Source organism: Solanum tuberosum, unplaced genomic scaffold (genome assembly GCF_000226075.1).
Source record: "Solanum tuberosum cultivar DM 1-3 516 R44 unplaced genomic scaffold, SolTub_3.0 scf00091, whole genome shotgun sequence".
In the NCBI taxonomy this organism is placed as follows: domain Eukaryota; kingdom Viridiplantae; phylum Streptophyta; class Magnoliopsida; order Solanales; family Solanaceae; genus Solanum; species Solanum tuberosum.
The window spans coordinates 499338-512890 of NW_006239016.1; the positions used below are offsets into that span (position 1 = coordinate 499338).

Here is a 13553-nt window from a genome sequence, read left to right on the forward strand (position 1 = left end):
ATAGATACACAAAAGCTGGCCTAAGAGAGAGTTGACCATTAATATGCAACTTCTACCACAATTCCACTTTCATCCATCTTAATTACTCCACTACTAATCTATGGTCCTTAAATTAATTATTTTTTACGTTAGTAGTATCTCAGATGAACTGGCAAAAGAGAATAAATAAATATAGTCCTTAAATTAATAAATTAGTCATAGAGTTTCTTGTTTTATTTCCCTTTTTTGCCCTTCTCCTAAGTTGCAAATTTTAAGGTGAGAGAGAGAAAAAAACAAAGAATAATATTTAATACTCCTACCTTACATGGGTTGTCAGTAAAGAGGATTTATAGTTCCTTCTTCCTTTTTTATTTCCTAATTTGAATTAAATTCCAAAAACAAGTCCTTCCAAATCTCTATTTTATTTCTTTCTATATATAAAAAATAAAATAGCCATAACTCCTTATTTCCCTTCAGATCCCTTTTCTTCTTCTTCTTTTAACAAAAAAAAAATGAGAGATTTTGCTTCTTGTTTCAATGAATATGCTGTACAAGTTTCTGATAATACTTCTTGTTCTAGTTACTCAAACTCTGCTTGTATCCCTCCTTCTATAATTCCTTCAGTACAAAACACTGTCAATTGTTTGTACAAAGTCAATTTACCCAATAAAAAACATGTCTTGATCACAATTTCATGGTGCAAAACAAATGTAACACAAGGCCTAAGTGTACACTTTGGTGATGATCATCCAAATGTATTCAAACTCAACATGAATACGCGTCTTTTTAGGAAGAAAAAGGGAAGTAAATCAATGGATTTGGATAATTTTAAGGTTGAAATTATATGGGATTTGTGTGGAGCTAGGTACTTAAGTAGTGGTCCTGAACCAATTGATGGATATTATGTATTAGTCATAGTTGATTCACAAGTTGGACTAATTCTTGGTGATATGGCTGAAGAAGCATCATTAAGGAAGTTGAAAAATGGAATTCCAATGGCTAAATTTTCATTGGTTTCAAGACAAGAACATTTTTCTGGAAATACAATTTATTCAACCAAGGCTCAATTTTGTGATAATGGTAACATACATGATGTTTTAATTCGTTGTAACGGCGAAAATGATGGACTAAAACATCCTGTTTTGACAGTTTATATTGATAAGAAGATGGTGATTAGAGTTAAAAGATTGCAATGGAACTTCAGGGGAAATCAGAGTATTTTTTTGGATGGATTGCTTGTTGATCTAATGTGGAATGTTCATGATTGGTTCTTTAATCCAGCTTCTGGTATTGCACTGTTTATGTTTAGGACAAGAAGTGGTATGGATAGTAGATTGTGGCTAGATGATAAAGACAAATTCCTCATCAAAGATCAAGAAAAAGTTGAATTCTCATTGTTGATCTATGCTTCTAAGAGCACATAATGAAAAGGTTCTTGTTTTTTCTTTATTTAAATCTTGACAAAAAGTTTGATCTTTGATAGATTTGAAATTGTATATTGAACTTTTGTGGCTCTTGACATTTTATTGTACTTGTAGATTGCTAGATTTGGAAGATTGTATGTTCTTGTGTTTTTTCTGTGCTGGTTGTTTGACTAATCTGGATTCGTGCTGTTTAGAGTAGACAAAAGAGTTGAGAGTCTCTTGACAATGATCATCATGTTCATTTAATTTCAATTATTTTCTTTGTCCAATTAGCCTACAAAGATTAAAAAAAATTTCCAAGAAAAAAAAGAAGTGCAATTTTTGAGAGACATGTTGAGGGAATCATATACACCTGCTTGAGTTAGGTGAGTGTCTTCCCTTACCATAAGGCAATCAAAGTGAGATTGCCAGGTAGGTTCAAACAGATTGGATGTGATCTTTATTTAGATCTTTAATGATAACCACATTCATGTAGGCCCTTTTACCTCTTCTTTTTAATTGAATCTCTCATTAGTCATTGTTGTACTTTTACTTTTAGTCTATTGCTAAGAATTATGGCATGATATTGTCATAGAAAGGCAGCAAGAAACATGCCAATGTAACCATAGTCTTAACTATAAATATTGTTCCAACCAAGTTCCTATGATGTATATATATATTGGTATATACCCAAGTACTAGTTAGCTCATGTGTCTCTGCCTATATCAGTGGTGGATGTAGTAAATTCATTAAGTTTAAATTTTGGATCGCATATTCTCTCTCTCCATCGATCCTCGATGAAGGGCATGGAGAGGAGGATGGTTGGACTTGGACCTAAGGGACTCACCTAGTTGGAAAAAAGCTACAAGTAATCAAGGCAACTAAACCATAAAAGATGATAATCAAGTCAACACTCAATAATGTAGTAGCTTAGTGATTAATTAAGTCAGTATTAAAATTCCGATAGAGATAAAATTAACAATTTTTTAAAATTTGAGTTACTAGATATTCATAAAATTAGTCGAGATGGTCCACTGGAAAATTAGTACATAACTTCAAGTTGAGACAAGGGAACAGGGAGGAAAGTGGACCAAATCCAACTTGTGATTAATCTTTTGTTGGTCATAACTCATAAGAAAGGTACAACACTAAAACACTCTATTCATCATGAACCCACCTCCAAATTGTACAAAAAAAACTTGCACCTATCAAATTTGATCCTATTAAATGATTAAAAAAAGAAATTTAATTTTCAAAATTAGGGTGGGTGAGAGTTGCTTAACTGTTTTAGGTATAATAATTTGACAATTTCATTTCATTAGTTGTGATAATTAATATTGTTCCCCCTATTTTCTTTCTATTTTTTCTGCAAAGGGATTTGTACTAAGAAAGAACTCAGTTGTGCCATACATCAGCATTTGGATAAGACAATGGAGATATTTTATTAATCATAAACCAATGGGGAAATGACAAAAGAGGAGAAAATAAATATGCATTGTCTTAAATGTGTTATGATTTTAATTCTTAAAATTCTTTTAAAAATATATATAATATGTGTGGGAATTAAAATCACTGAATAGTGAGTGCCTACCATACATGCTGTACTTTTCATTACTTAACAAAGTACCGGTTGTCATTGATTATTCGTAGTATTTATATATGGTGTATAATATGAATAATATAAGTTAGTACTAATTATCATTTCATCCGTCCTATATTAGTTATTCACTTTGTCTTTTACATATTTCTAAGAATATTTATACTGTTGGTAAAATTTAAATGTTTATCCATCCGTTATTGTTCACTATTCAATAACGTGGACAACTAATATGAAACAGAGGGAGTATTACTAATAAGAATGTCTATACAAGTCTTCTCTGCCCAAATTATGACTTATAGGCTCAATCACTTGAGCTAATCATAGACGAGTACCCCTCCAAAATGCAATAAAGGTCACTAATTTAGACCATGAGTCATCTTGATCACCTATTGACCTCGTTCAAGTGAAACACTAATATTAAATTTGTATATTATATTTTCATTTAGTTTTACCAAAAGTTTTTCTTCTTTTTTTTTTTTTAAAAAACCGAATAGTCAAAATCCCAAAGAAAGGAATTCATTTTTATTAATAGGCTGATTATATGCCAGTACTTAAATTTTTATAAAAATAGCTTGTGTGTTAGAAGTTCACCTCAAATTCGGGCGAAGCATCGATAATTCTAATAAATTGACATTTATTTTGCATACACAAATCTTAACAGATTGTCGAGATTTTATTATAAATTACATCTCATAAAATATAAATTATTCACAAGTTCTAATAAATTGTCAAAAGTACCTACCTACAGATAGGGAACTTGCTTTGCATGCATGTCTTGGCAAATTGTCATGACTTGATTCTAAATTATGTTAAAACTTTGAAACAATTTATTCACAAGTTTTGAAAATTTGTCAGAGATGTTGAACATGTACAAGTCGAGATAGATTTTTGAAATTTTAGCGCAAATTATATTATTATTTTGAAATGAATCATATACAAATCTTGAAGAGTCGTTATAATTTGAATGGATAGACATTTCACCAACATAATTTTTCTTCTAAATTGGTTTAAATCAATCCAACAATGCTATTCTTTAACTTTCTTTCGCCAAATTAATTCAAATTTATAAGTTCTGCATACAACGTTAACCACTCAATGGAAACAAATAAGAAACAAAAATGATACGTAACATAATCAATATAATTTTATAAATAAAAAAATAAAAAAATAATGTGTCACACGCTTTAAACAACTTATTTTAATTTTATTTTTATAGCATACGGAGGAGAGAAGTAGAGTAGACATTCTGAGGGTGTTTAGATTTGCAAAGTTTTAAAATGTTGGTCAAAAGTTAAATAGTTGGAAATTCAATTGGATCGGAATTTTCTAGGGTTTTGCCTCGATTCAACTAATTGATTTTCTTCATCGACGCTTCTCTGCTCATCGTCTTCAGCTTTCTCTCCGTCGCTTTCCAAGTGAGTTCATCTTCAAACCCTAGTTTCTATGTTTTCTTAATATCATTAGGGTTTCATTCTGACCTGTTGATTCATAATCAGTTTCCTGTTTGTTTGTTGTGAAAATTTTATCTTTAGTCTGATTTTGCAGTTAATGATATATCATTTGTTGTTGAGTAGATGGATTGGATTTTGTATCACTTTTTTAGATCCGTTTTTCAATTTGTTTATGTGTGTTTAAAAGTAGATCTGTTTTTGTGATGGATTCATTTCATTGTTATACAGGTTCTTTCGCTGTTGGTAAACTAAGATAGAGTAGTTTCTTTTTATTTTTACTTGGATTGGATTCATGTTTGCGTAGTTTTGAAGCTCACCTAGTTTGTTAGGTCAGCTCCTAAAGGATAGGCTGTATTTGACTAGATGAAGATAAGAATAACATGTGATGACTTAGTTAGCGAGATGACTCAATTCTGCAGTTCGAGTCACGTTGGGGGTAATTAAGAACCGCAGTCGATCCATACGGTGCTTTAGAAAAATTATTATTAGATTTCTCTTGTTATTATCTATATGAGCGTCGAGCTGTAGGACTATCTCAATTCATTTTATTAACATGAAGAGGAATGATAAGGTTGCTCAGGTATAACGTTCTTAGGGAATAAGTGAAAAAGAAATGTCTTTGTTTGCTTAAGTTGAGCTATGAAAATGAGAGACTAAGTGAACAGTTATACAGTCTGATGGAAAGGGTTATGTCTTTGCTGTTAAGTCAAGCCATGCTTATTACTCAATTGGTGCAAAAATCGCTTAAATTACGGAGCTAATTGGCTTTTTCATTAAAACATCGTTGTGGTTGGACTTTGCATTTCTGTAATGATGTTAATATGTGTGACAACACTATCCTGTTTTTTTTTTACACCTGATTTAACTATGCCACCAACATATGTGATCAGAGCATTTATGTGTCTTTCCATCTTAATTCGCTTCATCAGAGGAAGTGATGTTATACTTGTTCAATAGGAATTTGAAGGTGCAAGCCATGGCTGTCATATGATCAGTGTGTTGTTGTTTTCTATTTGAATAGTTAAATCTTAGAGTCGTGTTTTCCATTGAACTTGATTCTACTAAAAACCATCTCACATCTCATCCTTACTGCTTGACATAGCATCTATATTTCCTTTTCATTCTTCTTCAAGAGTTACAGTCACCATTGGAACTTACCAAGATTCATTTGAGAAAACAGAGACAACTCCCACTTAAAATGGAGATCTCACAGGGTATTCCATCACCACCAATTCATTTTGGTTCTTGGGGCAGGTGGGCGCGGGGCGGGGGGGTGTCTTTTTTGGTTATGCTATCTTATTAGTTTGCATGCTGCTTTACAGAGATGAATATATCACCATACGGTATGTTTTTAAGGAAAAACTCTCATTTGCTTGCTATAGATAGAGTCCTAAATTGGGCCTGTAACACCCAGAGCACTCTGGCTCTGCTTCTTTGTTGTACTGGAGACCTTTATTTGGTGGATACCTTTATGCACTTTATTCAAATGACTGGATGTTCTACCAGTGCCTTTTGGCCATATGCATTTCATGCACTTTCAAATATTATTTTATGCTGATGGACTCCTCTTCTTATCTATCTGGTCTCTCGACTACAAGTTCAATTGCACCTTTTTTCTAGAGTAAATTATTTTATGCAAAGCTTGTTTTAGTTATTTAAGCATCCATGAAAGATTCACTTCTCTCGTAGTGTGCCACAAATATGTTAAAAAGAAAAAGAAAGGAATGTTGCAGATATTAACCATCCTAACATGGTGAAGGTTAAACTGATTGGTTATATTCATTTTATTATGAGATTGTAAATTTACAAGTTATTGAATAACACAGGATGTCAGAAGAAGCACCTTTCTATCCCAGAGAAAAGCTTGTTGAGAAGCAAAAGTTTTACCAAAGTGTCCACAAGCACACATACTTGAAAGGTCGTTTTGACAAGATCACCTCAGTGGCCATTCCAGCTGCTTTGGCAGCTTCTGCTTTGTTTATGATTGTGAGTTTTTTTGAAATTTTTCTAGATTGCTTTATCTGCTGTCTTGAATCAACTCTAATGGTATTCTGGATTATATTTCAGGGGAGAGGGATCTACAACATGTCTCATGGCGTAGGGAAGAAGGAATAAATGGTGGCTTCTGCTCGACCATTGTTCCTATGGTGGCTGAAGTTTGAAAGGAGATAATTTCGGACCTGTTTGTTCTTTTGTGGATTTTTAATTATCAGTAGCTAATACTAGTCACTTGGACGCAGACAATAGAACATGCCGATTTATGGCATATGCTATCAGTACTCCGCAGCATAACACATTTTCTCCTCTGTTTTTGGGGTTCTGCATATTTGTATTAAACGGTGTTTGTGTGGAAATAAGCATGTCAATTCCTGGCTCTCCTTGACCCTGTATTATGTGTCCCCAACCATAAACGTTTAAATATCCTACTGAGCTTTTGCCTATATATTTGATCAAATCATCTGCTCTTTGAAAGTTCTATATATTTCTTCAAAATCAAAACGCTATTAAGTTACGTTATATTCACTTTATTGTTGATGAGAATTTAGGACCATTATATTTCAATGGATCTATATATGAGACTTAAACTAATATGCGATTGGTAGAATCACCATGGCCAAGGAGATTTGATTTTGTAGCTCTTTAAATCCAATTTTCATCCTGCCTACCTCACATAACGAGCAAAACATCGTTATAGAAACATGGTATTTTGAGCTCTTCAATTGACGCCAAGTTCTGGATTCTACACTATGCTATATATACTACTTACATGGATCACAGATACTGTGTTAAAAAAAGAGAAAAGAAAAACAAACCTATCCATTCTCAGGTCTAGTATAAGCTAAAACATCTCAAACGCAATGTCCTCTCCTATACTTTTGAACTCTTTTTGAGACTTGGCAATCTCCTTGTTCTGTTGGTTGGTATCAGGGATTACATTTCCCAAGTCACAGAATCTAGGCAGTTCTGGAGGTGTTTCACATCGTATCAGCGCCCAGTTCAGTCCCTCGAAGAACGGATGCTGCTTTATCTCTGCAGCTCCTTTCTCAGCTCCCAACCTATTCTCTGGTTCCTTTTGCAATAACCGTCTGATCAAATCTCTCGCACTCGAGCTAACCACAGGATATGAAGGGAACTTGAGACATTGAGAAACCACATTTGCTAATGTATCCTCATTTCCTGGTCCTTTGAAAGGTGTCCTTCCATATAACAGTTCATATAGAAAGATACCAAAGGTCCACCAATCTACTGCACTGCCATGACCTTCTCCTTTGATAATCTCTGGAGCCAGGTACTCATGGGTGCCAACAAACGAGTTGGATCGGGCATCAGTTGGCTCCACCACGAGCTGTGGCAAAGGTGTGACTTGTGCAGCTATGTCAGCCTTTAGCTTACGTGTCTTTGATGTTGCAGATAAAAATCTAGGGGTGAAGCACGATACTTGCCAGGATGGATGTAGGCAAAAGGGGTCTATGCAGCTAGATTCCGAGCATGGACTGGACGTCTTTGGAGGCTTAATCACAGGAGAACATGATTTCACCAACATAGGATTAACAACACACCTAAGAGACAAATCAAAATCAGACAGCATGATGTGACCATCTTCTCGAACCAAGACATTCTCTGGTTTTAAGTCTCGGTAGATGACTCCAAGCATGTGAAGGTATTCCAAAGCAAGAAGAACTTCAGCTACATAAAATCTGTGTAAAGAATAAGAACAACAGAATAATGTCAAGATCACATAGCAAACCACTGAAACTGCGTCTCATGTGATGAAAATGACAAACTGCTCCCATCACCAGATTACTGAGAAACATTAGGAAGACTTGTCCAACAAAGTAACTTACAAAGCACAAGATATTTACTAAAACACAAGTATTTTGGAAAGTTATTCAGTAAAATTTGAAAGAGTAGGCTCGACATATTAGGTGTCACCTCAGCTACTAAACTTTAAGAAAAAGAATGACTGGAAAGACAGGTTGCGTATCTCAACTCATTCACCAGAAACTAACTCGATAAAGACTCCATACAAAGTGGGAATTCACTTCCGGATGCGAGATGAAGCATGTGGATGCCATGGAGAAGATATGCAAGTTCAGTGACAAGTCACTTTCATTGTTCACATATTTTCACTACATTTTCTTCTTCTCCACTTCTTTTGTTTGATTCATCCCTTCCACCCACTTCCCATATTTCCGTTGAATCGACTTTTATCTCTGTTCATATCACTAGTTGCTAATGATTTTGACTTTAGCAGCCTTCAATATTTTGCATCCACTGGAATATGGGACACTCTTCAATCAAGAAAAACATATATAACAAAGATTCAAGGAGTTCTAATCCACTGAGACATGCTCAAGAACAATCCTTCGTGAGGGTTGGAAAATGGAATGACCAAAAAGAAGAAATTAAAGGAAATTGGAAGATTATTTGACATAACTAGACCCCTGAGCTTTCTGAAAATTACAGGGAAACCCCTTAAGCTTAGCAGAGTAAGAGATTTCCCTATAAGTTTGATTAACCTCCCCTGATTAAGTCAAATTGAATTCTAATTTTGTTGAATAAAACAAGTGATAGCATAAAGCAAGCTATTATCCATCAGCAAGTGACAAGTAAAAGTCATTTTGTGGGATGCAAAAGAGAATCTAGTTTATTGAAGAGAGTGACCACAAAATATATCTGCCCACCTATATTACCTGTTATAGGAAAGAATAGTTCTATTTGCAGATTTATTTGCCTTCTCTCTTGGAATCTAGATTAAGAATAGGCATAAACAAGAAATAGTTTCAGGGAAGAAGTAACTATAATAAAAGTAACCTGACTGCTTGTTCAGAGAAATTCTTGTTGGCTTGCTTTTGTCGGAGCACATGCAGATCACCTCCTGGACAATATTCCATCACTAAACATGAATATTTGTCATTGGTAATATGAGCATAGAGTGTAGGAAGAAAAGGATGATCCAGTATTTGCAGTATTTCTTTTTCAGTCTGCGCTCTTGTCATCTTCCTCCTGCTGGTCAGAAAGTCATTGTCCATAACTTTCACAGCAAACTGACAGTTTGTGCCCATGAGCTCAGACAGATAAACAGTCCCAATGTCCCCTCCACCAAGTTTTTTAAGCATCTTAAATTGCTTCAAACTAATGTTTCCATGCTGCTTCTGAACACAACGAATGGCTTCCCATCTCAAATCTACGGACATATGAGGCCGATATCCACTACGGCTAGATCCACTGCGATAGCTTTCTTCGCTAAGGCTTGTGGTGCTGCTGTAATCCCCAATGCTACTCTTTGAACTTTGAGATATCTCTCCCTTTTCTCTTGATAATGATCTTTCATCACCTTTTTTAACTATACATCTTGTTCTGTTACAACTACTTGAGCTGAGACCAGGTTTAGTAACACTTGATTCCAGAATAGATGTGCTAACTTCTATACTATTTTCACCACATGATTCTGAAGGTTCTTTATCCTCTTCTCTCTGATCATTCCTCAGTACATATTCAGGTGTCTGACAAGGAATCTCACTGGTACTACAACTCAAATAATTGTCAATTCCACCATTAGATTGCTTGGAACTGTTGGTGAGAGCAGAAATGACGTTCTTCTTAACAAACATTCTGCTTCTGGAAACTGGTTTCATCAAACTTGGACTGCTAGAAGTAGGTCTCATGACTTTATTTCCAGTAATAGAAGTACATGAGCAAGAGACAAGATCAGAATCTAGTGCCTGCTCTTTGTAGGATGGGATTACCGCTGTTGGAGCTTCATCTGAGACAGACACTGTCTGGGCTTCCACTTTATTAGCAGAAGTGTCAGTTGAAGATTGTGGTAGTTCCAGAAATAATTTCCGCTCTGATACTTCTTTCAAGTAACCAGAACCAATATCAGTAGAGTGAGGACAAGCCTCCTTTCCATCTGAAATTTCACTTATTTCTGGACCATGTTCCATTGCACCTTTAGAAATATGGCAAGAATAAGCAGCATAAGTAGATTTTTCTTTAGTAGGTACATGTTCATATTCAGTAATCTGATCAGAAATATTTGACACACTCCTATCTGGGATGAGGGATATCTCCACTAAATTCCCTACACCTTCATTGACAGTATGTTCAGGGATATTATCCTGAACAACAACAGGTCTGTAAAGGCTTTTGACAGCCCCTGTCTCTGAGACGCCTGACAGCCTGGACGCTTTTGACGACCGCTTCTTCACAGCAGCAAGCTCTGATGCCTGAGAGATGCATAATCCTCTGAAGGCCTGCTTCAAACTTGCGGGCTCAGAATTATCAAAACCTGATGCTCGAGAGGGGCTAGATCGCATTGGTCTCTTCATTGCGCTTTTGTTGAAAGCATCTTTGACACCCTGTTCTGATTTACTCACACCTCTACGGGGAGTCCTAATTTCTATAGCTTCAAACAGCTTGTTAATATCATCCTTCATACAATACTGTTTATCGGTTGCAGGATTTAAGTCCTCTATTGACTCGGTAATTTCACTAGTACCAGACAACCCACCCATTGCTTCTAGAAGCATATCTAAGACGATGGACAAAAGCAAGTCCGATGTGGCCACCAAAAGTCTATCTAACCCGTCTCAGACTAAGCAATATGGAGAGAAAGAAGCAGACAAATGGAACAGTGCATCAAAAGACCTCCAAAATGGTTGTTGATCATATTGACAACTGCCTCTTTACTGCATTCAGTATGCAGCAGCATTTCTTATCTGCTACAAATGAAGAAGTTCAGCAAATCACAGATGAATAATTAATTCATAAGATAAATTGAGTCATTTAAATCCAGAAAAAGGATTTATACCACCACATGCTATGTCCTTTGTAATGCTTCTGTTTTAATTACTGCAGTTGGGAATTGAAGATAAAGGACTAAGCCTACCTATAGCATCTACAGCCAGTTGTAAATATGTTCTTTAAAGACAACCAATTTAAAAATAAAACTGTGTAGATTTTGGTACTACTTTAGACAACCACCATGAATGACAAGTTTAAAAACAATTAAGTTTCCAACATAACTTTAACTCTCTTGCTCACTCATTAATTCTCAAAACTGTTAACTAACATAACCACTTCATTTTTATATTTCATCATAAGTTCTAAATTGTCAGGGTCTATCGGAGACAACCTCTCTACCTCCCAAGGTAACTCTCCCCAGACCCGACTTGTGGATCGGATTACACAAGTTTGTTGTATCATAAGTTCTAAATAACATTAATTGTATATATACATTGCTCCAACAATTTCATTTGCACTTGTTTTCATGCAAATTTAGAGCCCAAGTTTCAAATCAAAATCCACCAAATCAAGCTACAATTTGAAAAATCCAATATAATACACAGAATTATTATCAGCTAATCTAAGAAAAAATAAAATCCAAGAATAACATTAGAGAATAAGGCAACCCAGAAAGAAAGTTAAAACCTTTCAATATTTAGTAGGGATCAAGAAACAATAAATCTCCCAGCTTTATGAAAAGAAAATGAACCAACAAAAGCAAATAGGATCTTACATATATTTCAATCAAGAGCAGAATAAACAAAACCCAGAAAGGAGAAGCAGCTTTAAGACTACCAACTGCAAACATTTTTAAAAAAGGAAGAAAGACAAGTATAAAGTTTCCACCTTTAAACAACTAAGATATAAGGAAAATGAAAGAGATAAAGCAACAACCTGAAGCAAAAAAAGGAAAGCTAAATCTCCATAGTACAAAGAAGAAGAATAAGGGTAATTTGAAGGTGTATGCGCATGTGAGAGAGAAGGGTGAAGGTCAAGACTCAAGAATGAGAAAGTTGAAAACTTTGAAGGAAAAAGAAGAAACCCCATAAGTGATTACTACTTTTAGAGAGAGAGAGAGAGAGAGAAAAGAGAGGGTGAAATTGAATGAGGAAAATCACGAGAAATGACACTGTTGTTTTGCTCTGTATATTTGTCTTTCTCTCTGTAGTCTGTACATATCTTTCCTATGTTTGGGGAACTCCAAATTGGCGGAAAAGGGGAAGAAGCTTACACTGCAGAGACGAACAAGACTTGAGGGCTATTGTATTGCAAATCCCAATTAAAGACAAGTACTGTCGTAAATTGCCTAATTAGTAAAATTAATTAAAATAAAATTATATTGTTAGATTAATTTAATTGATTGTAACGGGTTATTTCTATATTTCAAATTATCATATCAGCAACGTACTGCTACAATAATAATAATTTATAATATGCTGAGATAGAGTGTACACCGACATTACATCTGCGCAAGTTGGTTTAAATAAGATGCTGGCAATTGTTTAACATTAAATGAAAAGGTCAAGTTTTAGTATAAATAAGTTGTTGGAAACAGTGGCGAATTTACAGCCAAAAATTAGGGCACCCGCACCCGTGGTTTCTTCGTAAAATTAGATATTTTATATGTATATTTTTTAAGATTTTGTATAATACTATATTCTTGCACCCGTACTACAAGAAGTCTAAATGGTCCACATGGTTAAATGTTGAGCTTTTGACCTTAAGGATTAAGAATCAATTCTCACTTCAATACATTTTACTTGGTGCACTCATGTTTGAAAAATCCTAGATTCGCCTCTGGTTGGAAATTGTTTAACAACATTAGATGAAAAAATGTGTGCACATATATATACAATAAATAAAATTAAATTCTAATACAGTACCTGGTAGATAGGGCTCTGTATTCGAAATGCTGATTTTCTTTAATAAGCTTCTCAGTACACTCTCTAACACGTTACTTCCTCTATTTCAAAATATTTATCCATCTTATAAAATATATAATATATATATTAGAATATTTATCATTTTATAAGCTCAACATAAAATAATTTTATTTTCATTTTTGTTATTCTTGAAAATTATAAATATCTTAATCGTGACACATAAATAGAGTAAATATTTAATAAAGATAATTTATATGTTAAGAGATAAAATGAAGATAAACTAGTCAAACATGCCTTCTTATTAATATATTCTTAAGAAGCATATAAATAAAAACACGTGGCGAATATTTTAAAACGATAGGGTGCTACTCTACTTAATGACATGGTCTGCTTACTGGTGTGCATTCGTTTTGAGGTGGGGTGAGCTTTGCGGGGGGGGGGGGGGGGG

The 13553-nt window shown here is 34.6% G+C and overlaps 3 protein-coding genes across 6 annotated transcripts; 2 read left to right on the plus strand and 1 right to left on the minus strand.

Annotated features, from left to right (window-relative positions):
• Positions 1-404: 404 nt before the first annotated feature.
• LOC107060621 (uncharacterized) lies at positions 405-2857 on the plus strand. Its single transcript, XM_015308705.1, has 3 exons — positions 405-1410; positions 2112-2113; positions 2757-2857. The coding sequence occupies exon 1, from the start codon at positions 492-494 to the stop codon at positions 1401-1403; it is 912 nt and encodes a 303-aa protein (XP_015164191.1). The 5' UTR covers positions 405-491; the 3' UTR covers positions 1404-1410; positions 2112-2113; positions 2757-2857.
• A 1380-nt stretch (positions 2858-4237) lies between these two features.
• LOC102600245 (uncharacterized) lies at positions 4238-6823 on the plus strand. The gene is made up of 3 exons (XM_006347167.1): positions 4238-4397; positions 6260-6419; positions 6501-6823. Exons 2-3 carry the CDS (start codon positions 6261-6263, stop codon positions 6546-6548), a joined length of 207 nt encoding a protein of 68 aa, XP_006347229.1. The 5' UTR covers positions 4238-4397; position 6260; the 3' UTR covers positions 6549-6823.
• A 284-nt stretch (positions 6824-7107) lies between these two features.
• LOC102600576 (serine/threonine-protein kinase D6PKL1-like) lies at positions 7108-12462 on the minus strand. 4 transcript variants are annotated; one of them, XM_015308716.1, is made up of 4 exons: positions 12117-12462; positions 11956-12020; positions 9249-11155; positions 7108-8131 (listed from the first exon to the last, which is right to left on the minus strand). In XM_015308716.1, exons 3-4 carry the CDS (start codon positions 10964-10966, stop codon positions 7273-7275), a joined length of 2577 nt encoding a protein of 858 aa, XP_015164202.1. In that variant the 5' UTR covers positions 10967-11155; positions 11956-12020; positions 12117-12462; the 3' UTR covers positions 7108-7272. The 4 variants fall into 4 exon arrangements, with proteins under 4 accessions (XP_015164202.1, XP_015164203.1, XP_006347230.1 ...); XM_015308717.1 differs by having other exon boundaries at positions 9249-11158; XM_006347168.2 differs by lacking the exon at positions 11956-12020.
• Positions 12463-13553: the final 1091 nt, after the last annotated feature.

Bases quoted from the DNA above. Each gene is read 5' to 3' on its own strand.
- LOC107060621 (XM_015308705.1), top strand. From the start codon at position 492: ATGAGAGATTTTGCTTCTTGTTTCAATGAATATGCTGTACAAGTTTCT.
- LOC102600245 (XM_006347167.1), top strand. From the start codon at position 6,261: ATGTCAGAAGAAGCACCTTTCTATCCCAGAGAAAAGCTTGTTGAGAAG. The intron at 6,420-6,500 runs GTGAGTTTTTTT...ATTATATTTCAG, and splicing joins CTTCTGCTTTGTTTATGATT to GGGAGAGGGATCTACAACAT.
- LOC102600576 (XM_006347168.2), bottom strand. From the start codon at position 10,966: ATGCTTCTAGAAGCAATGGGTGGGTTGTCTGGTACTAGTGAAATTACC. The intron at 8,132-9,248 runs GTTACTTTTATT...TTCTTTACACAG, and splicing joins TTCTCTGAACAAGCAGTCAG to ATTTTATGTAGCTGAAGTTC.